Source organism: Hevea brasiliensis, chromosome 5 (assembly GCF_030052815.1).
Source record: "Hevea brasiliensis isolate MT/VB/25A 57/8 chromosome 5, ASM3005281v1, whole genome shotgun sequence".
NCBI lineage: Eukaryota > Viridiplantae > Streptophyta > Magnoliopsida > Malpighiales > Euphorbiaceae > Hevea > Hevea brasiliensis.
In genome coordinates, this window is record NC_079497.1 from 20571186 (window position 1) to 20595729 (window position 24544).

At 30.6% G+C, this 24544-nt stretch overlaps 2 protein-coding genes across 2 annotated transcripts; both read right to left on the reverse strand.

Annotated features, from left to right (window-relative positions):
* Window positions 1-6321: 6321 nt before the first annotated feature.
* On the reverse strand, window positions 6322-7053 carry LOC110651363 (zinc finger protein ZAT11-like). Its single transcript, XM_021806672.2, has one exon. It carries the CDS (start codon window positions 7022-7024, stop codon window positions 6476-6478), a length of 549 nt encoding a protein of 182 aa, XP_021662364.2. The 5' UTR covers window positions 7025-7053; the 3' UTR covers window positions 6322-6475.
* Window positions 7054-16887: 9834 nt separating this feature from the next.
* Window positions 16888-24266, reverse strand: LOC110663290 (kinesin-like protein KIN-5B). The gene is made up of 24 exons (XM_058147129.1): window positions 24118-24266; window positions 23777-23998; window positions 23428-23557; window positions 23166-23321; window positions 22729-23066; window positions 22482-22620; window positions 21608-21705; window positions 21347-21503; window positions 21194-21263; window positions 20995-21071; window positions 20753-20806; window positions 20422-20502; window positions 20198-20309; window positions 20018-20104; window positions 19463-19638; window positions 19221-19382; window positions 19025-19132; window positions 18790-18948; window positions 18624-18707; window positions 18334-18539; window positions 17990-18091; window positions 17747-17856; window positions 17508-17659; window positions 16888-17302 (listed from the first exon to the last, which is right to left on the reverse strand). Exons 2-24 carry the CDS (start codon window positions 23953-23955, stop codon window positions 17099-17101), a joined length of 3141 nt encoding a protein of 1046 aa, XP_058003112.1. The 5' UTR covers window positions 23956-23998; window positions 24118-24266; the 3' UTR covers window positions 16888-17098.
* Window positions 24267-24544: the final 278 nt, after the last annotated feature.

Below are 24544 nucleotides of genomic sequence, written 5' to 3' on the forward strand. Positions count from 1 at the left end.
AATAATTATATTACTATTTTAAAATAGTGAATTGTAAAAAGAAAAAATGTGGTGTAAATAATATTAGTAAAATAAATTAACAACATAATATGGAATTCTGATATTTCATTTATATAATGTTAATATATAAAGTGAAAGTCATTATATCATAAAATAAAATTATCGATAATAATAATTAATGTAAATTTAATAATGAAATAAAATAATAAAAAAATTAAAATGATAATAAAAAAAAAGGAAAAAGAAAAATTAATTTGAATTTATGTGCTTTAAAAATTAAAATAAATTAATAAATTTTGAAAACAATAATTAAATAAAATATCCAAATGACTTGAAGGGCACTCATTTATTTTAGTTTAAAAGATTCAACTAATTAAAAAAAGGAAAAAATAATAATAAGTTGGCATTTCAAAAGATTTCAAAATATATCATTGAAAAATTGAAAAGAAAGTTTTTACTTTTAACAATAAAAAAATATTTTTAAAAATTAAAATATTAAAAATAAAATGTAATTCACTTTATTATAAATAAAATTATTTTTAATAATAATTAAATAATTTAAAAACAATTAAAATTGAAATCAAAATTTGAAAAGGGAAATAATTTGAATATATATATATATATATACACTGCTCTTTAATATGTTATCATTTTGGGAATATTAAATTTCTTCAAAAAAAAAAAATGAAAAGAAATAAAAATGAAAAGGATAAAATTGCCCTTTTACTTAGGAACAATAAAAGAGTTGTTTGTTTTAGTTATATGATAACAAGTCTGGTTTCATTACCAATAATATCTCTTAAACCCTCTTTTCCTTCAGCATTCACCCTAAATTCTCACTCCCTCTCGATGCCCTCTATGACGATGTTGGTATCCTCACCATAAGTGATATTCTCATACTCTTCAGCAAATCCTCAACTGAATTGGAGGCTAGGGAAGGCTTTATGGTGGCTAGAGGGGGCGGGGAAGGGAATGTAAGGGTGAGATTGCCACTGCTACACTTAAAACTACAGGTAATAGACATAGCTATCTCTCTTTCTCCTCCCATTCAATGTAGACTTGGTTCAATACAAGATACTATCCCACCACCAACTTCTCTTTTGCCTCGTTTGATTAGGGCTAAGTGAGCTAAGGAACTTCAAGTTTTCATGAAGTACAAAAAATTGACTTGTTTGGTTGAAAGTAGTATCGATTTCATGGAAATGAAAAGCTATTTTTCCTTTACTTTTCAAACAGTAAGTTACTTACACTAAATTAGCTAACTTACTTTCTAGCAAGTAGAGTTCTAAAGAAATGGTTCATTTGAACTAAACAAGGCGTTACCTTCAATAAATTTCATTATCTCATTTCTGTTAACATTTTAAGGATTTGAGATTTGCCAAGGACTCAGGATCTACATTTTGACAATTTGCATTAGATTGCACTTTTGTTGGTTGAGAAATTATGATTCTTCATTCTTTTTTTTTGAATAATTTAGTTTTGAGAATTTGTTTGAAAATATGATAATATTTTATTATTAAAATTAAAAAATATATATTTTTAATTTTTTAACAAAAAATGAGCTCTATTAAGCTTAAATAGAGAAAAAAGTGGACTTATTAAGCACAAAATATTATTTTAAATTTAATTAGACATTTTCAAAAGTTTAAGAGGCGAAATGACTTCTCTATATTATTTGACATTGAAAGGTTTTATAGCCTAATTGGTTATGCATAATATATGGTTATCGATCCAAATTATATATTCATCATTCTCTTTCTTTTCGTACGCATGACTCATAAATCGAATATGAATAATATCTCTTATCACTAAAAGGAAATTACATTATATGATAGAGTTAGGGACAAATCTAAATAGTAAATGATAGAAATTAGCTTGTATTGATTAGCAATTGCAGAGTTGCCCAAATTACAATAACCCAATACATTGCTATTCTCTATCATATGATGGCCAAACAGGAAATGAGAATTGAAAATAACAAAGGAAAAATAAGAGAATAAATGGTTGACAAGCAACCCCAAGGAAAAGTTCTCATGCTAGCAGAGCTAGCCTCAACTCACAGTTGCCAAAATAGAAATAATCTTCTCTCCTCTCCTGTAGAAGCCTCTCTTGCATATATATAGCTTTTTGGGTCCTCCGAGCTAGCATCATTTTCATGGGACTTTATCCCATAATTCTCTCCAACTAACCTTATCCCTTCCGTTATTTCCTCTTCTAGAACACTCCACATTTCCTAACGTCATACACTTGAAGAAAAGATTAAGCATAACCAATAAAAAAAAAGAGGGCTCCCATACACACGCACGCAACATCGTATTCATTAAAAAAGAAATTAACAAAATATATCTGTGTTAGCTCCATAGTTTAAAAAGGCTTGATTTTGATGATGACAAAATTTAATGAAATAATATCTAACTTTGGAATAAAGAATCTTTTGAAACATTTTAGATTGCCCCCAGTAGATCAAGCATCAAAATAGAATAAAACAAAATGCCATAAAGATGTCCTTGGACGTGTAAGAACAGGCATGGAGTTTGATTAAAGATGTTAAAGGTCTCCATTAAGTTCTTAAGTTTTTAGTTCATAGACTTAATGTTAAAGGTGCGGGACTTGCTTTAGAGGGTACCCAATATTATAGATGTTTTCTATTTTTTGTTTTTTGCACCTTAGATGTGCTCTTGGTAATGGAACTCACAAAGATAAACTTCAACTCTAAATTTAAGTTTTGACATAATAGGCTAGGTTGTTAATAGTGCTTATGTTGCGCAATCAAATGAGCCTATATGTGTAATCAGTATTATGACATAAAGATAAGGACATTAAGGACCCCATGGAACATTAATGGCATTTAATAAAGCGAAGACAAATATTTTTGGACAATAAAGAAGTTAGGCACTTGAGTTAGGATAATTTAAAGGAGATTGATTTGTTTGATTTGGCAAGCCTCAAATGGACATTGTGAGGAATGTTATGTGCCTAAGCCCAATTTTGAGTTGATTGGCTATATAAATTGTGTTTTTTTATAGGAAGTTAAGTCCTAAATATAGGAAAAAATCTGCAGGATTTTTAACATGATCTTAGGATGTTTTTTTTATTATGTTAATATATTAATAGATTATTCTTTATATTTGCTTTGTATATCTGGATAGGTGATATAAACCAGTTATCTTCTTCCTTCCAACCAAACTAGTAACAATTTACATGATTCAATCTGTGAGTTGATATTTAACTCACATTTAGTATCAATATTATTTATATTTTACCTTGTCCATGCCTTATTTTTTGTTTATTTATATGATAGATACATATTTTTGGATATACGATTTGTGATATATTTATTATTTTGTCAATGTGCTATGGGTGAAATGCCTTAGGAATAGTTTGGAACCCTAATATGTATATATGTGGACATAAATTGTATAAATTGTTGATTAAGCTAGGCTATCTGATGAGGATTGTGGATGGTGAGAGATAGGCACAACACTATATTATCTCTAACTCTCATAGATGTTAGTTGGTGCTACATTTCACAATTAGGATTGCAATAAAGTCTAAATAGTTGCTATTTACTTATTCAATATTAAACTTTATGAGTCGAATGTTCATTCTTATTCAATTATTTTTTCAAGTGGCAAAAAGAGCTATTTTATTGAAGTTTTTCCTACAATCTTCTTCGCAGGTATTGTTGTTTAGTTTAGGGTGTGTGCATGTGTAGTTTCATAGTGACATTAATTGTTTATTTGAGGATAATAATATTTTTATATATGATTTAGACGATGGTATTAGGATTGAGTTATATTCCCTAGTTATTAATATTATACATCAATTTAAGGTTGAGCTAGGCTACTTGAGTTATATTATTCTATTGATGCTTTATGGGTTTTGTGGTTGAATGAAGCTCCCTCTGTTATTTTTTTACTATATACTTAATATGTCTAATTGTATGTTGCCATATATGCTGAAGATGAGTTGAGCTCCCCATTTCATATGATTATAGGGAAGGACCTAGAAAATTTTTATTGGGGGGCTAATTATGGATGTCTATTCAGTTAATTGAACTAAAAAGAAACAAATTTTTTTACTAATGGATTTTTTGATCAACTTTAAAATACTAATTGAATCAAGTCAAAATTAAGAAAAAATCAAACTTAATTGCATATATATATATATATATATATATATATATATATATATATATATATATATACTTAAAAATATTCGACTTTTAGGTTGACTACTCGTCGACCCTTGGAACTGCTGACCGGATGAACTGTGGGAAGATCATACGAGCTAACTAGACAGGTATGATAAATTATGAGTGGGGTAATTTTCGATATCGAAGATCCACCTTTTCAGGAGGCAAAATACTCCCTCTGGAGGAAGAGTCATTTATTGATTATGAGACAAGTGCATTAAATGGCTGAAAAGTCATCGAACCAAAGCCACCATAAATAAATTATTACTGACACAATAATTGCCATGGCAGGTGGAATCGTGTACTTAATTAAAGACAAACCCTGAACATCATGCCGTAAAAGCTAAACACTACAACTGAGCTAGTAGCCCATTTGACACTGTCCCATTGAGTCAAAGGTTAGTATATAAAGTCTCACTTCTTTAAGGCAAATCAATTGAATTCTAACTCATCTCTTATTCATTTTCATTACTTATCTTCTTCTAGACATTCTCTAATTTAAGCATTGGAATCCAATGAGAAGAGACACCCAATTGGCTTTCTGATCTTCCTCTCTTGTAGATAACACCTAGTCATTTCTATCGATCGGATAATGGTCTAATACATCAAGAGTTGTCCAACTACCATTCCTTTATCCTTACACATACCTTACTATACTTTGACACCAGTCCATGTGTCCTCCATCCACGATACTGGTATCACCAAATATTATTAACAAAATTATAAAAAAATATGTTTATATTAATGAATTAGCTATTAATAAAAATATATTTACGCTCATTTTTATTTTAAAAAATTGAACTTCATTTTGCTCACTTTTTGGCAAATCATTCTCTCTTATCTTTATTAGCTTATTGGAATTTGTATTTATGAGTTGAGAGTGATCAAACACCGAAAGCAAACCTATATATTGAGACTGTAAAGGTTTTTCAAACACCTGGGCAAGTTTAAGGGAAAGATAGTATGGGAAAATGCTTTGTGAAATGTTGATAAGCACCTATAAAATTTATTGGTGTAAAAGATTTTTTATTGCCCACAGTAGAGTAGAGCGGAAATCTCAAATGTGTTTTTTGAAGAGCGGATATAAATTAGAGAGAGTCAAAACACTATAAAATCCTTGTGTTTGCCCTTCTTATCTCTTCCTTTTTTACTTATAGCTCTTCAATTTGTTATTGCGATATTTATTAGGGCTGTGGAGAGACTTGAACCAAACAAATAAATCGTATCGAACTTATAGGAACCGTATCAAACCGAAGTTATTTTGATACTTTGATTTGATTCTGATTCTTTACTAAAAACTGAACCAAAATCATACCAAAATCAAATCGCAATCAAATTTATACATATGTTTTTTTGTAGATGTATTATATACTTTCATTATAATTATATATATTTATATTTGTATATATATTATAAATTAAATACAACTTAATATTATATTTCATTTCCTTATATTTTCTTAATAATTTTAGTTATAAATATATTAAATTACTTTATAATTCTTGATTACAAATTCACTATTACTCTCTCTCTCTCTCTATCTCTCTCTCTCTCTCTCTCTCTATATATATATATATATATATGTTAATTCATAGTTATATTTATATTTTATAGTTAAATATTACATAATTAATAAATAATTAAATTGTATATTATATGATATATTATGTATTAATAATTCAGTTCAAAATTTAAATGCTAAGTTAAGTATGACATTTTAAGAAAATAATTATTTAAAATTATTTTGGAAATCAAGAACCGAATCGGACTCGTACCAAACTGAACTAGAACCAAAGAATCGAAAACCATGCTGAACTGAAACTGAAGAATTTAACTAAAACTGTATCAAAATTTTAATTTAGTTTTTGTTCCTCGATAAATCCCGAACTAAACTAAAATTACACACCCCTAATATTTATATGCTGAGCTGCTTGATTGATAATTTAATACGTTTTTACATGATAAACTAAGTTGTTAGTTAAGTTGTGTCAAATCATTTCTCTGTCTTTCTCTCTCATATCATAATGCTATATTGTTTATAAAGTGTAAACTTGATTAATGTTCTTATAAATCATTTCTACAAATATTTTAGAATGCTATACTTTCAATTTTCATAAAGCTGAAAATAAGAGTCGAAAAATTAATCATAATCCAATTTATATAACTGAATGATTATACGTAAATAAATTAAAAAAAAAGTTTTTAACAAATGAATTAAGATACAAGGAATAATTAAGAAAATATAAAAACAAATTAAAGAATACAATAAGAATGTGGACATCAAATGAAAGGATCCACTTTGGGAGCCCTCTTCCCAAACAAATATTCAAGATCATTCTCTAAAGGAGTAAGATTCAAGTCCAAGCCAAAAACCCTCTTGCTACTATTCGACCTCCTTAGTACAGGCAATTTCGAAACCACACAAGCATGAGAAGAGCCCAATCCTTGTGTCATAGCAGCTCTATGCTTCCTCATATGACCACCCAAAGCTTGCCCTAAAGCAAACGCCACCCCACAGATTGAGCACTCATGCATCTTCGGCTTTACTGTACTACTTTCTAAGCTCATCAAGAGTTTCTTACTGCTCGGTTTATTCTCTGTCGTCATTCTGGGCTTCTTGTGGCTTGCTCGGTGTCCTCCTAGAGCTTGAAATGAAGGGAACCTTCTGTTGCAAGTTTTGCACTCAAAGAGATGGCAGTCGTCGTTGTCGTGGGTCTTGAAGGGTTTTCTGGGATTGTTATTCTGTAGGGTGTGAGAGAGAAGTATGAGACACTTGGCCATGTCCAAGCTCTCCATCTCTGCCCTCTCTCTTGTTCTCTTCATGGCCATTGATGAATATGTTGAAAGTAAGGTGGTGGTTGTTGCTGAGTTTGGGTGGTTTATATAGGCGTTGAGTTTTGAAGTTTGAAAATATTATTTTTGACTTCACCAAATGCAACTAATGATTGTTTATATGCACTTTTTGAATTATGCATGGGAACATCAAACATGGTCAGTGGCGTGCGCTGCGCGGTCGTTTTAGTACTATAAGAAAAGTATGACTGTTCTTTGACTTTCTATCTATAGTCACCAACATACCGTTCTTCCTTAAGAGTTTCAAGGATGATTCCATGCTATACATGAGCTGACAAAATAGAGATATAAATAACTATCACTAATTCTATTGTGAACGGATTAAGTATTCAAATGCAAGGTCACCCTTACATCTTTTAAAAAATAATAAATGTTTTAATTAAGCATAATAATAAGCATTTAATATATATATATATATATATATATATATATATATATATATATAATTTTGAAATTTAAAAATTTAAAATTTTAAAGATTATTTTACTACATTAAATCAAAATACTAATTAAAATTTAATTGTATTAAATGTATTTTTTATTTATTAGAAATAAAATTTACTAAATAATAATTGAACTAAAAGAGATAATATTTTTTTTCTGATAATAAAATTAAATAATATTAGAATAAATAGATGAAGCCTTGAGTTTAATATTTTTTTATTTTTTATTTTTAAATTAAAGAAATATTAATTAAATCTTATTGTCATTAAATGGTACAAAAGTATCCGTAGTTTTTAAGGGAAAAAATAATTAAAAGATAAAACAATTTTAAATTAATTGATTAAATGAAGTAGTTCCAGTAAGGCACTAATTTTGAAATAAATATTAATATTAATAGAATTAAAATGATGATGATTGATGAAGGCCGATTACTTAGTCAGAAAATAGAAGTATTGTCCACGTCAGTAAGAAGGTAACTAGTTGATGCCAGCCTTACTAGGTCTAGGCTACTGAGGAGAAAACGACAGTGGGGTCGAAGGTGCAAGTAAAAAATAAAAGAAAAAAAAAAAAATTTGAAAGGGTCACGAGTGGCGAGCTTTGATTGCTCTTCCTAGAAACTTCAAGGGACGGAAATTTAAAAATTACATTGAAAATATTTTTATTAGTTGCTAATTATTATAAAATTAATTTTATATAAAAGTAAATTTTATAATTTTTAAATTATATTTGTATTTATTATTTTAATTATATATAAAATTTAACATAAAATATTTAATTAAAAATTACATTGAAAATATTTTATTAGGTGCTAATTATTATAAATTAAATTTTATATAAAAATAAATTTTATAATTTTTAAATTATATTTATAGGCAAATTGTGTATTTATTATTTTAATTATATATAAAATTTGACATAAAATATTTAATTAATATTATTAAATTTATTTTTATATAAAATAAAATTTATATTGAATTCATTCTTATCATACCGAGTGTGTTCCGTCTCCCTATTTCTTTCATAATTTGCTTAAAATTTATAGCACAGCAATGACGTAGTTTATTTATTTTTAAATTATTATTTTCTAATGTGCGTTATAAGTTGTCTATGCACGTTATATTTACTTATAATTTAATTTTCTTTATATATAATTTTTAAAAAAATTTCATGTTAATTAATTAATAAATTTTAAAATTAATAAAATTTTCTTTTAAAACAATTATAATAATAAAACAAAACAAAAAAAATTAAAGTAATGATTTAAATTAAAACTATGGAAATATTAAAAAAAGGCACTTTTATTATATTATAATTTTGTGTATTTAAAAAAATAAGATGCATTTTTATTCATTAATAATATCTTTTATTTTGTCTAAATATGATTGGAAATATCCATGATACTTTCTACTTTCAAGTTTTTTTATTATTCAAAAATTTTAAATATTTAAATTAGTCTTATGATAAAAAATTTATATTTTTCAACTTTTTTACTATTATAATAAATTCTTTAATTTATGAAAGTTTTAACTTATTTTTAAATATTTATTATTTTTAATGAGTAATAAAATTGATAGTCAAAATTATAATATATTAATTAACTAAAAAAAGATTAACAATCAAAATTACGTCATGTTAATTGATTTAAATTAATTTTCATTATAGATTAGAAAAACTTTTAAACCATGCTAAAATTTAAAACAAATAATAAAAGAAAGAATTAACTATAATTGTAAAAGTTTGAAAAAATTAATTTTTTAACATCAATCCTTTAAATTACATATTATTACTAACTACTAATAAAAGATGTTTATAAATTAGGATTTTTATTTATATAAGTATTTTTAAAATAAGATTTATAAAAAGACAAAGATTTTAATATATTAATTATTATTTATTGTTATATAAATAATTTGATTATTTCATAAACTTTTTTCATTTATATTTTATATCTATTAATTAATTATTAGGAAAAAAAGGACAATTTAGTAAATAATTAAATGAATTTTTATCATATATATATTAAAAAAAGTTGAAATATTTATAACCAAAAAGATTGATGAAAACTTAAATTTTATAATTTAAAAATACATTGTTATAATTACATAATATATATTAATTTTATTCTTTAATATAATTTGTATATTTACATAATTAAATATATTCAAATAGATAAAAATTTAAAATAATAAGCATTTAAATTTGATATTGTGATTTTTTATTATATTATGTATAAAATCAAAATTTATTTTTATTTTAAATAATTAATTATTTAAATAAAGTTTAAATAATTTCTGAGTAGTATTTTTTTAATTTTTAGTAAATTTTATAAATTAAATATTCAATAGATATAAAAAATAAAATTTATTTAACAATAGGACTAATTAATAAAAAAATTCTATGCACTTTTTAATTTTATTTGAAATTTTAACTTACTAATTTTATCAAAATTATAAAATTAATGTTATTTTTTTCTATTTACTTAAATTAGTAAAAACTCAAGTGCAATTCTAACAATTTTATCAATGGTTTCAATAAAAATTATTTTAAAATTTGTTATATTAAAAATAATTTGAGAATATAAAAATATTTTATTTTTACTTTCATTTCTATATTAAAATAAATTTCAAATTTGATTAAAGTTATATTTTTATTAGTATCAATAATTTTTTTAAAAAAACTATAAATTTGGAACAAATAAAACAGTTGTTCTGCTTAAATTGGATAAAAATTTAAATTCTTGATATGTAAATATACAAATCTGTAATAGGTAAAATAATTATCATTAAATTGGATTAAGATTTTATATCTATTTACATAAATGTAAATTTTTTATCTAAGAAAATATTTATTTTTTTATTAATAATTTGATAATTATATGAATTAAATAGTTAATTTTTTAATAATAATTTTACAGTTATATTAAGGATACTTTTTATTTATAAATTAAATAAAATTTAATATTATAAGTTTCTAAAACATTTAAAGCAATTAAAGATTTAGTGTGTTTAAGATTTTTTTATTAATTTTATTATAATAAATTAAATAATTTTAATAAATTAATAATACTCATAGAATTAAAATATAGAATCACTGTATTACAAATTATAATAGAATTTTAGCGTAATCAAAATTATTATTAAAATAATATTAAAAATTTAATTTATATTAATTATTTATAATATTAAAAATTATAATTATTTAGGAATTTAACAACAGAATATCCTTCATTAAAAACGACAAAGATATTGTTTGGATTAGTCTCTCACACTCAAAGTATTAATTAGCAATGCAGATTGTCATTAACAATTATTAGCGACAAAGTAATTTCGATTAGCAACATAGTTTTGTTACTAATTATATTATTAGTGGTGAATAATTTATCCATCACTATAAATAAATTTTTAATATTTTTATAAATAATAAAATAATAAAAAGTATTTGGAGAAATTCAATATCCCCCCTATTCAATAAACATGCTTTCAATCATTCAATCAAATCAGCATTTAATCTAATAGTATATAATTTTTTTAATAAAATTCAAAAAGGAACGTGTTTCTATAATATTCATTATTTCATAATTACACATTTTTTTTAGTGACTTAATATTTTTAATTCTTATAAAATTATAAAATTCTTATATATATATATATATTAATTAGATTATATTTCAATCCATAACATTGTGAAATTCAGTTGCAATTGAATTGTATACTTTGATCAATTTATACAATATTTTAATCCTCAAAAATCTTATAATATCACTTAATAAGATATAAAATTAAAATTGTTAATTTTCAAAATAATAAAAATCAAAATATACATTGTGAAAATTCAAGAGGTTCTTTATATTTCAATAACGGGATGGCCAAGATGGGAAAAATATATAAGTTTGACCTTTGAAACTCTAATAATAATAATAATAATAATAATAATAAATTGAGAAAAAGTATACTTTAGTATTCTATATTATAACACTTTTAGTTTTCAATGCTTGTATTTTGTTTTATTACAAATAAGAATATGTACTTTTACGCCAGTTAACTCTTTAAGGATAAACTGCCAATGTCACTAAGTATTGCTAACGAGACATTGACTTGGCATTCTGATGTTAGATCCACGTTAGCGTAATGTCATCAGATGTTAATGCAATGTCACTAATTTTAAAATGTTAATCATTTTTTCTTTATTTACAAGAAATTGAAAGTACACGTCTTAAATTGTAAAAGAAAAATTAAAAGTTTAAATCCTAAATATTAAAAGTACAAAAGTTTCGAAGTAAATTGAAAATTTTAGAAAAGAGAGGGAGATAAAAAAAAATTAAGAAAAAGGGAGGCATGGGAGAGAGAGGATATTAGAGGCATGAAAAAGAGAGATAGAGTGGGAGAGATATAGGAAGAGAGAGAGAAAGATACACGGTGAGAAAGGAGAGAGATAGGGAGAAGCATGGAAGAGTCACCCCTGTCTCTCTCCCATGTCTCTCCCTCCTCCTATTTTTGTCTCTCCTTTCATAACACCCTAAAATTTTAAAATTTATGAGCATTTTTGGTATTTTAATTTTATTTAAATTTTAGGAATTTTTTTGAGATTTTTTCGGATTTTAAAAATCGGGTTCGATTTTCCGAAAATATAAACTTTGATGATTTTTAAAAATTAATTTAAAGACCACGTGGCAAAAAACTAAAAATATATTTGGAGTCTACGTATTTTTCTGAGTTTTATGGAATTTTTTTGGAATTTTTGGACCTCGTTTTCGGTCCCGAGGCAGAGTAAAAATTCAAAATTTTGTATTTCGAATCGAACCGGCCGAATCGAACCGGACTGGATCGGACCGGTCGAATCGGACCGGTCTTCTTCTCTTTTTCTCCTCCCTCCCGCGCGCGATGGCCCTCTCCCTTTTCTCTCTCGTTTCTCTCTCCTCCCCACCCCACGGCCACCACTGACCCCAGTGGCCGTGCGCCATTGACCACAATGGCGCCACGCTAAACGGCAGAAAACGCGCGGTAACGCCTCGCGCACCGCTTCAGTTTCCTCGGCCAAATCCGGCCGATCCGGCCACCGATTGGATCGGGTCTTGTGTCGAAAATCATCTACTCGGCGAGAGCTTTTCATAGACACCAAGAACGCCGAAATCCATCGAGCGGTTTGTCCGATTTTTGCTCGGGAAGATTTTAGCCCATTTCGACTTTTGGGCTAGATTTCTCGAAAACCGTGAATCCCACGAGAAAACCGAGGCTACCAGCACGCTCCACTCGTCGAGAGCTTCGCAACGACATAAATTTCGAATTTTTCCGACACCGTTTTTCGGTGGGTCCCACGGAACTTCGCAGTATTTTTCCGAGCATTTAATGAGCTTAGAAAATTCTGAAAAATTTATGTACTAACCCCCGTGTTATGGGCTTCGTGTAGGTATCCTCGATTCGCGGAAATTCGACAGTTGACCGGGTTTGCAAATTTCGGGCCAGACAGACCCGTTACCTGAAAAGTCACCGAATTGGACCGAGGTTTTGGCTACCCCCCATTGTCAGATGTCCCGAGTGCGTTCCCGAAGTCAGAATCGGCAAAGGTAAACCCGAACCTTGCTTTTTCATAATTTTCTAGTGCTTAAATAGGATTAAAAATCCATAAAATATTCGTGGTAGCTTAGAAAATTACGATTCTTTTTGCAATAGCTTAGTAATATTGCTAAGGACCGCGGGGCGAAGTTTTATAATTTTTAGAGCTTGTTTGGGCAGTTTTTGCAAAAATGATCAATAATAAGGACTAAATTGAAATTTTGCGACAGATGGATGATCGATTTGATGGGCCCAGGAGGGGTGTGTGATATGATTGAACTGTTGATATGTGGATTGTGAATATAGAAGTGCGTTTTTAGCCCTTTGCAGTTGGGTAGGTCCTAGGTACAGGGAGACTCAGGATTTTCGGCACGACTTAGGACGTATTTGGTCTTTTTCTTTATTTGTATTGAGTCAAATTTATTAAATGATTGTAATAAAATTGTCAGGTGAGCCGGGACAGCCTTCTTCCTCCGCCCAGCCGCCACAGTAATTTGTCGTCAAGTTTGTGAGTAAAATATTAATTTTAATTGTAATTTCGATATTATTATATGTTCAGCATGCCCATGCATCACTTATATGCATATATTTATGTAGTTAAAATATAGTCACGAATTATGTTGCATTCATAATTGTTAATGTGACATGAGTGTTGTTGTGGTAATTTGGAGCAGCAGCGTGCGTTGGCGTGCGTGTGATGTGGTGTGGACTATGGATAGGACGGGGTAGTCACGGCTTGAGTTCTTCATTGGACCTGTTCCTTCGAGGGGTAGTCACGCTTGAGTTCTTCATTGGGACCCTCGATTTGGTTTATTAGCGAAAGTCCGTTTGAGTTCTTCACTGCACTGGTTGGGTTTAAGAGAGTCAGATAGGGATCACTCCCAATATATTATGATTGATGCTACAGGGTGTGTGAGTGCTCCAAATTACCTTTTTGATGCTATGATGTGAATATGATGTTGATGTTGCATTTCACTCTACAGGGTGCATTAGTTACAGATAGTTATAGAGATTATGGTTAAAATTGATATTTTGCTCTCTGGGTCGAACGCTCACTCCTGTTCAAAAATTTTTACAGGCCGCAGGAGGATATTTTATTCTGGGTTAACCTGCTTTTATACTTCGCAGGTTGTTTATCGATATTTGTGTAATTTTATTTACTCCTAGAATTTCCGCATGTGTTAGCAATAATTATTTGAATTTGGTCTGTAATATTATTATCATGTTGGACCTGTAAACTTAATATTTTAAGTCTGTTTTGATGGATTGGATGAGGGAGCTGAGCTCCCATTTATTATTATGTTAATGAGTATGTGGAGGGTGAGCTGAGCTCCCCAATGGATTGTTTATTGTGTTTACAGGTCGGGTGAGTCAAAAACTCCCCGTTGGTAAGTCCATTTTATGGCCGGACTCTGTCCGTTTGTTTTCTTGAAATTGGGCCCAAATGGGCCTCAGCATTGGGTAAATGAACAGTTAGGCTTACTACGGGCCTCGGGGGCTTTAGGCTGGCCCAGGTCCTAGTGCCGGTCCGGCCCATAGGTTGGGTCGTGACAATCTCTATCTTTTTCCTTCCCTCTTTCTTTTATTTTTTATTCTTAATTAGCCAAAGTGAAAGAGAGAGGGAAGAGTTGAATAAAAAAAAAAAAATTGGGACATAAAGGGAGAGATGGAGAGAGAAGCAAATATGAAAAAAAAAAGGCATAGGAGAAAGAGAGATAGAATGAGAAAGATAAGAAGACAGAGAGAGATACAAAGTGACTCTCCCATGCTTTTCTCATTCTCTCTCTCTCTCTCTCCCACTTTATCTTTATTTTTCCCATGCCTCTCTCTTTTCTTATATGCGTCTCTTTTAACTTTCTCTGTCTCATGTCTCCCTATCGTTTCTTTTTTTTTTTTCTCATTCCATCTTTCTTTCCCTCTCTTTCTTAAATTTTTTCCGATATATTTTTGAAATTTTTGCATTTTTAGTATTTAGGGCTTAAACTTTTATTTTTTTGCAATTTAAGATGTGTACTTTCAACCTATTGTAAATATGGACAAAATGAATAACATAATAAAAATTATTACTATGGTGCTAACGTCAGAAATAATGCAGATTTGGAGCTGATATCAACATGCTATGTCAATACTACGTCAGCACCACTTAACCTATTAGCTCTTTATCTTTAAAGTGCTACAAAGTGCTTACAATGCGAAAGTAATGCCTTTATTTGCAAGAAAGCAAAGTATAGGTGCTGAAAGCTAAAAGCACTATAGTACAAGGTACTAAATTGTACTTTCTCTAATAAATTTATAGCAAATCATATAATTGTTTCTTCACGTGGATGGATGTTGTTAGACCCTTGAGCATGAGTTGGGTGGCATTGGCCTTGGTTCCACCACAACTCTATGAGGCAGTATCTATTAACGTACAAGCATTGGCAAGGCAATTGGCAATCAGGTGGTGCTGGTTGGTGTACAAGTTGTTAGGAGCCTTCTGTTGAAGTTAGTGTTGGACGGGCAATTTTGGGCGTGCGCTTGCAAGGACTGAGGGCTTGGGTGTCAGCTCAGTCCACATGCTCTGCAGACTTATGAATTTGGCTTTCATAGGAGGTCTAGGCCATGTTAGGCAATCAGAGGTAGTTATTGGCGGTTACCAGAGTTGAAACAGGTACATGTGGGTGTTTATTTTGGCTGTTGAGCAGTTATTCACGTAGTGGTTAATTTCCCTAAGTATGGCTGGGCGCGTCAGCCGTGAATAGAGTAACTACCAGGTAATTCGTTCTTTGTACAGTTTTGGGGGATTTTCTGTATCAGGAGTCCCCTTCGAAATGTGCTTTTCCTTTTTGTTGTTGGTTTCAAGGTTTGGAAGTGTTTTACTGTAATTTTCTGGGTTGCCTAAATTTATTTTCATGCAGACAAAATTCTGTTACTCTTTGTTGATTTTTGTTAGCTGAACCAAGTGGGATTACTTGGCTGCCTAGCAGGCAGTTTAGGTACTGCTACGTGTGACATACTTAGACACTGTGGATCGAACACCAATAAATTACTAATGCATTGATACTTAGTAGCAACAAGTAAAAACATTGACAAGTTTATTATCAAATTAGAGATGACAAACAGGTTCGGCGAGATGAAATTATTTTAAATTATGCGTGTTATTAAATTTAGTTTCTTTTTTTTATAGCTGAATTGATGGCTGTATAATTTGGAAAGTGATAATTTGATAACTATTCAAATTCTGCAAGATGGTCCAATTGTTGATTCTTATCATGATATGCGCATTGGTAATGTCAAGCATCTATATTTATCCCTTTTTCATGTTGATTTTTGTTTTAGAATAATTATTTTAGCCTAAGCTTGACTAGAAAATAAATTAGAGGAAATGGCTAAAAAAATCTCAAATTTTATTCTTTCATAATTGCAAACATCAGGAGATATAATTGCATTGTTATCAATAGTTCAGGTGCAATTGTTAAGAAAGGTTTAGTAAACAAAAGTAAAGAAAATAAAGGGAAATGAAAATGATAATTGTAAAATTTTCTTGTGAAAAGCATCTCATTTTTTATATATTTTTTTTTATTTTCTCTTTAAATTGATTTTTTCCTTTTACCTAAAAAGGTAGTTTTTTTAATTAATTTAAATTGAATTATTTCAGTCGCAGGATGATCCATATTATTCATTCAGCCACTATTGAATTCTTAATTTTTCGAATCATTCAAATTCACATATTTAAAGGTGAATGAGTTCTGGGCAAGTTAACGAGTGGGATCAAAATTTACCGTCAATTTTGTGAAAAATAGTTCATCAGATATGTCTCAAAATAGTATATATGTCGCAGGAGACTATGGAGTAAGTTGTGGGGTTGGTAAAAATTGGAATGGTGGACTTGCTTATAGATATATAATAATGTCTGACACATTAAACCTAACACAGAATTCTGGATGAGCAAATGACATCATCTCAGACTTTACCATTTTAAATAAAATCCTAAAATTCTTACAATGGGTTTGTGCACTCATCAGTTGATGAGCAAAACCTTACTTGCATGTAAAACCTGACTTCCATAATTCTTTTCAGTTAACATCAGCAAAAGGAGCTCTATTAGGTTGTGCTTGCAGAGAGACCTTGATCTCATTATGGCCCCATTTTGAGCCGTTCTCTATATTCTTCTCTTCTTTTAGATTTTCTAAAGCAGGTGTTCTCATCTCCTCAATGGACGCCAAGCTGGGCACTGGTATATCTCGCCTTCTAGGTGTTGCGCCAGAATGTTGATCAACCTGTAAGCAATTAAACAAACTACCCTTTAAAAAATACTGCAAAACCTCAAATCTCCCCAATCCAGAACAAATTTTCCTTACAAATGCTAATGTCCATTTTGTAAATCACAAACTACTAATCTCCCTCTCTCACACTCTCTCTCTCTCTCTCTTTTTCTTTTTTCCCAGGCTCAATTTCTGAATGTCTTTAATCAAGCAAGCCTACCAGATAATCTTTTGTAAGGTACTTTTCTGCTTCACTTCTGACATATGCTATGCTTTGACCATGTTTCTCTTGTATTGACTTGAGCTGATCCAGGCAGAGTGTGGTGATGGATTCCATTTCTTTCTTACTTTCTTGGTCTCGGATCAGTGAATCTACCAGGTAAATAATTTCAAAAAGATTACAAGCCTGCAAAATTTATGAAGAACTGAATGCAATGAGAAATTAGGAATTAAAATTACCATCAACAGCGGACAACACATCACAAGTTCTAGAATCAAAATCTACATCCATGGCAGATGATGCAGACAGGAATTCTTCATGTGCAACATGATTTTCGCTGATATTTTCCCTGCAGCAGAAACATATTATTTAGTGGATAAAATCCTAATTTGAGAAGAAAATTAATATATATATATATATATATATATATATATATATATATATATATATATATATGAATAAAAAATAGCAGTGGAGCTTACTTCACAGCAGACTCTATCTCCACTACACTGCTCTTACTGAAATTATTAATGTATGATTGGGTATTCCCCCATTGCTTCCAGGAGTAGTCAACCCTCTTTGAGCTACATACCACGAAAAGATACAATTTTATTTGTAAAACATGCATTATATTATAATAAACATTAAAACTTATAAACATAATTGATTGATAATGTTTAAGGTGGAATTGCCAGTTTGGGCTTGGTTTATTTATTTAATTTTGTAATATATATATATATATATATATATATATATATATAGAGAGAGAGAGAGAGAGAGAGAGAGAGAGAGAGAGAGAGAGAGAGAGAGAGAGAGAGAGCGGTACCATTCCTGGTGGACATTTTCCATAGCCACCCTTGATTCAGCCACTGAAAATGTATCTTCAATGAAATGCATTTGCGCTTTTTCTGCATATCTACTTATTTCCTCCTTAGCATCAGAGGAAACCTGCTGCATGCTGTACATTGCTTGCTGAAATCTCTTAGCCTCTTGTATGGTCAAGTCCTGAATGTTCCTTGATATCTCCGAGACCTAATAATGCACAAAATTTTAAAATGTCAAGCATTTGACAGTAGAAACTGTTCAAACTCAAATAGCCTAAGGGATGAGTCTCACCATAGCTGTTTTTCTTGATGTCAATGCTGCTAAGATTTCTGCAATATTTTCAAATGCTTGTTTTTCCTCTCTGGCAGCCTCTTCCTGTTTGGAAAAAGTTTCTTCATCAACCTTATGTATCCTCAACATCACCATATTTTAATATGTCTATCAAAAGATAACTTACTTTAAACATCTTCTCAAAATCTGCTAACTGGTGGATTTTTTTGACTTGGCTTTCCTGAAGAGCTGTCATGACCTTGGATGCATGACAACTGAGGTCATTGAAAAAGTCAACTGTTGCCTTTGAAATTACTTGGGATGAAGCCAAACTTCGTTTTAGGCCCTATTAAAAGAATTGGATAAATTTCAAGTAAAAGCAGAAACCAAACAAGAAAATAAGACAACTGAATGCACCCTACCTCCTCCTGTTGTCGAGCGGATACAGCTACCAGCTGTTTCTGCTCATCAAGTAAATTCTGGATATGGTCAATAACTTCCTTTGCCTCCAATAAGGCAATAGCAAGAAACTGTAAAATTAAGGACACAGCCATTCAGAATATCATATAATCATAATTTATGTTAGAAAAAAAATTTCTTTTTCCTGTGACCGCATACATGCTCAACAGCCATCGTTTGAGACGAGATTGTAACATTTATATGCTCTAGGTCAGAGGAAGATTTTCTTTGCATTGTGCTGGCCAGTTCCTTCAATGCTGCTACCCCTGAAGTGTATGTCTCTCTCATTTTGTTAATCCGTGATTCTAAGATTTCTGTTGCCTGTAGTTATTATGATGGATGTTATCAAATGAGATTGGTAAATTTCGATAAAACAGACAAAGGACAACTTTTTGTCTTACATCACATTTACTAGCAAGAAATGATCGGGCATGTTCTTCCATGCATCTTATTCGTTGTTGTTGTTGAGAGACTGAACCAAGGATAGTCTTGTGCAGGTCTTTTAAACTCTGGTCGAGATGAGAACCAAATAGCAAAATTAGTCTTTGATTTTCTGCTTCCATTTTGTCTTTCTGATCTGTAGGGAAGAAAGCAATTTTTCACGAGATCAAAAAACAGCTAAAGCATAAGTAGATTATCTTATTTATTATAAAAATAAGATGATGAATAATAATTTATTAATAATTTAAACATCAACAAAAAATAATTTAAATTTTTTTAAGTACTTTATAGCAATTATTGTGCATAAATATCTTACATAAAATACTTTTGCACATCGTAATTTCAAATTTGAAAGTATCATTAATCTAATTTATTACTGTTTGTCCAAATTATATTTTACACATCTGTGTGTAAATAGTGTTGCATCCTAGGTTGCCAACACATATTACTTGTATACGAGATTAGTTATTATAGTAATGCATGTGCTGAGTGCTCATAGGAAGAGTTGTTTTTACCTAATTTTGCAAACAATGAACTTATGTCCTCTGATGCAGTTTGCAAATCACCACGCAACTCCTTTGCCCGTGCAATTAAAGAATTTTCTGATGATGAAATTAAATGAAATGATTAATGTTATGCACTAGCTGGAGACTAAAAGGAACTAAATTCTAAAAGACGTTAATCAGTTGACCTACCTGATAACAACAACCTGGAGATAAGGAACTCCTTTTTCTTCAGTGTTGAGATCGCTACCTTATGATTCTCTTGAAGATCAACCAGTTCCTTACTATTTTTCTCTAGATTCAACTAAATGAAAACAAGATTTGACTGCAATCAGATTCAACTAAAAGAAATTTCAAATCAGATATAGTTGTCTAGAAGAGCTAACTAAAACAAACAAATTTCAAATCACAAATACCTTACAATCCCTTAGCTCACTTTCTATATCAAGTTTCTGCTCCTGTTCAGTGAGATAGAGCTCACGGAACCTATCAACTTGCTGGCATTAAAGAGGGAAATCATTCATGCAGTACAAGTATTATACACAAAAAACGAAAATTAAAATAAAAAATAAAAAAAATAAATAAATAAAACACCACTAAGTCCACAACTCACGGAACCTATCAACTTGCTGGCATTAAAGAGGGAAATCATTCATGCAGTACAAGTATTATACACAAAAAACGAAAATTAAAATAAAAAATAAATAAAATAAATAAATAAAACACCACTAAGTCCACAAGTTTTACGTTCTCAGTAAGGTTGAGATCATTCTCCAACTGCTCTATCTTCTCAATCCTTGCCTGCAGGTGGTCGAAAAAGTACTCAATTTAAATTCAAGCAAATGAAGCTGCATTGTGGTAGAGTAAAATTGACAACTACAGAATTCAGATTAAATTTATGATTTGTATTCAGCATTGATTTTGAACCATTCTGCTACTATCATATTTGTGGGAAATAGCAACATAGAAATTCATTGCAAATATCATACCTTCTTTTCAGCTTCATCCTGGACAAACCTGTCATGTGGAACGTAAACTCCATTTTTTTCCCTTGCTGCTCGAACATCTGCGTAAATTTTAATTTTTAAACAAACATTTTCATTTTGATTTTTGTTTTTTTTTGCTTTTTCTAGTTATATATATATATAAAAAAAAAAAAAAAACTCTAAGAATGCTAATGCATCTTACCTTCTTTCATTCTCTCAATTTCTATGTATAGATCCTTGAGCAATACAGCCTTAGACATTTTTTGGTTTGCCTGCAGGTTAACTGTGATTGGCACAAGCCACAAAGTACTGATATTAAACCATAATACTATTTTGAAGAGGCAAGCAAACAAACCTCTGGTTTGTTTTTGATGTTTTTAGCACGGTAGGCATAATCTAGTGTGCTTAATGTTTCTTCCAGAGAATGAGCGGAAGGAGAAATTGTAGCGATGATGCAAGTTTTTGTCTTTCCTCCCAAGGAGTCTCTTAATAGCCTTGTCAACTTACTATCCCTGCATTGAAATAGAACAAATTTGGGCAAAATCATAAAACATAAATAGAAGAGAAGTTTACCATAATGAATGAACTGAGAGATAGAGAACACATTGAGATGAACCTGTAAGGTATATGGGCTGAACGTTCCACAAGTGCATTTATAACACGGCCCAGAGTTAGAAGGCTCTTGTTAATTTCCCCGGCTTCTCTTGCACGTCCCTGCATTTTTATTTTAAATTTGATCAAATTCTGAAAGCTGCTCCTACTAAAGAGCCAAAGCCAAGCATGCTACTTATTTGATATTCTTCAGACATTGTAAAAGATGCATCTCTAAAATTTGAAACTTGTAGGTCCATCAATTGCAGCGGGAAAATACTAAAAAGTCAAAAACAGGACAGTGTAGAAGACATGCATCAGAAGTTATAGTTTAGCATTCATCAATGTGAAGAAAAGTTTGATAATGCCTAATCATCAAAAACTTTTTTTTCTCATCGAATAGGGAAAAATTTTGCATCTATATTCAACTAAAAATTTGGCTCGCTTGTAAAAAAGTAAAGAATGTGAAAGTGAAACACATATTGTGTTGCCTTACGCGTCTAAAGCTCTTTCAGTTCAACTGGCCAAAATTTTCAGAAATTTGAGTTACTTCAAATGAAATGAGGAAAACCAATCTAATCATAAATTTAAACATGAACTAGTTTGAAAATCCGACAAAAACCTATTTCAAATTCAAAGCTTATTGTTCCTGACTAGAACGAACTCAATAACTTCAAACCTACCAAAGTTTCAATAATTTACCAACTCCTAGAAGGCAGAGCCTTTTCTTAAGTTCAATGGCTGATGAATGGGGCAAATAATTCCCGGGCAATGATACCTATCCTCAAAAAGACATTTCCAGACACCTCCAAATAAAAATTAGCATCTAAATATTAAGCTACTTAATAACAACATACGTACCAATGCATGCTAGATAATGCTAAGGGTTATTTTTATACCTCTCTTGCACCTGAACGAGATATATTCTCTGATCCTGCCAAATCAACAAGGTTAAGCTTGCCGCATTTAATTAGTTCCTCATCGCCAACGGAGGCCTCTTTTACATGGACAGTAATGGAAAAGACAGAATGAGAGCGACTGCAATAGAAATGAAATGAATTTAGGAAAACCCATTCTTTATCCATGATTCTGACATCATTGGCAAAGTTGAATCATTATAGATGAAAAAAAAAAAAAAAAAAAAACCTGCTCCGCTTGTTTAACAAAGTATCTGCTGTACGCCTTTTGGCTGCTCCTCGTTCTAACAAAGTATAAATTTCATTCGCACTGTACACAGCTTCTTCTTCAAGGCCTCTAACAACCACACAACCCTTCCCATCCTCCATCAAAGAAATGGGTTTCTTTTGCCTATCGTCTGTACACCTCAAAGTGTCTTCCGGAGCTAGTAAATCAGTTATTTCTTCATTGTAAAGTTCCAAAAAAGTCACTTTCATGCTGTAGTCAGCATTTTGGGCCTCTAGTGTATCAAAAATTTGGCGAACTGCTCGTGGAATAACACCAGCCTCAGCAGGCAAATCCCCACCCTACAATTATGTAAATTATTGTTTCTGGATCAAGAGAAAAACTTACATATAATGCCAGAATTATAAAAAGACCATGAGTAAATCCCGCATCTCCCTTACCTTGTTTCTCATTCCACCTTCCATTGTATAGGTTTTTCCAGTACCTGTCTGCCCATATGCAAAGACTGTGCAGTTAAAACCCTCAAGAACTTCATTAACGATAGGTGCAATGGCTTGATCATAGATTGATCTCTGTTGTGCTTTTGGCCCAAAAACCTGATCAGCATTTTAAAATTAAAAAAAGGAAAAACCTGTGAATTAATCTTCATATAAGATAAAAAAAAAATATTGTTAAAATCCATAAAGGAAAAAAAGATCATACCTTATCAAAGGTGAAAACTCTATCTACTTGTTTGTTAGCTACACTTTGCAAAACAGTGACTTCTTTCTTATGTTCATTACATGATATCACTTTTGGAATGTTCGTCCTTTGCTCTTCATCACTGAGTGGCCTGGTGATAGAAATATAGACAATTGTTGATTGAGTGTTTCATTATCATACACTAGAATTTTCTGAAGGAAGCTTATTGGGAAGTAATTAACGGGCTTTGGACATCAATTCCTAAGTTAGGAGCCTAAAAGCCCCAAACACAGTGTAGATGGATGAGTTCAGAAAAGACAATCCCCAATTATGTAATTAAGAGCAGTGAATTAAGAATTGAAAAACACACCTGCATCGGAGCAGAACTTGAACATTAACCTCTTTGTCTCTGTCATGACGGTTATTGTTCCAATCGGAACCTCTCGATTCTGGGCGGCGCCTCTCTGGGCGAGGTGTCAGGAACGGAGATGGAGATGGCGTCACTCCCAACCCTACTTTTCTAAACTGATCTGGAGTTAGAGACATCATTTTCTTCCTAAGATTAAAATCAAAGACTCTTCAAGCTTTAAACCTGCATGAAGAAAACAGATCATTGGTAATTTATCACACAAAAATCAATCAGTTTCCAATTTCAGGTTGGATTATAATTTAAAAAAATTGAAATTCTGAATCGAAACATTCAAAAATTACAGTGACTCGGTTGGAAGCTGAGAAGAAAATGGACTCTTTTGTGAGGCCTTTTTTCTTGAAAGCCTTGATGGATCGGTTGAATCTGGAGAAAGAGAGATTGGAAAGAGCTTTTTGTTGGGTGCTTTTGGTAAGTGAACGTTGTAGTGCCGTTTTCAAATGAGGGGTTTCGTTTTAACGGCTAGTTGGAGAACATGTGTGTTTTGGTGGAAAAGGGTCGTTAGGAAACGCTGCGGTTCTTGGACATTTTGAAAATGTGGGTCCTACACTTAAAAATTCAAATGAGCCGCCCATTTGCCCATGATAAAGAGTACTACTAATGCTTGTATTAAATTTGAAAGAAGAGCAATGTGACTGATTATATTAATTTAAATTATGCAGGTGAACTTAATAGAGGAAGATTCATTATGTGTTATATAATTTGTCTTAG

Coding starts and splice junctions, on each gene's coding strand:
- LOC110651363 (XM_021806672.2), bottom strand. CDS start 7,024: ATGGCCATGAAGAGAACAAGAGAGAGGGCAGAGATGGAGAGCTTGGAC.
- LOC110663290 (XM_058147129.1), bottom strand. CDS start 23,955: ATGATGTCTCTAACTCCAGATCAGTTTAGAAAAGTAGGGTTGGGAGTG. Junction 23,067..23,165: donor AAGGTGGAATGAGAAACAAG/GTAAGGGAGATG, acceptor ACATAATTGTAG/GGTGGGGATTTGCCTGCTGA. Junction 20,807..20,994: donor AGGATGAAGCTGAAAAGAAG/GTATGATATTTG, acceptor GACCACCTGCAG/GCAAGGATTGAGAAGATAGA.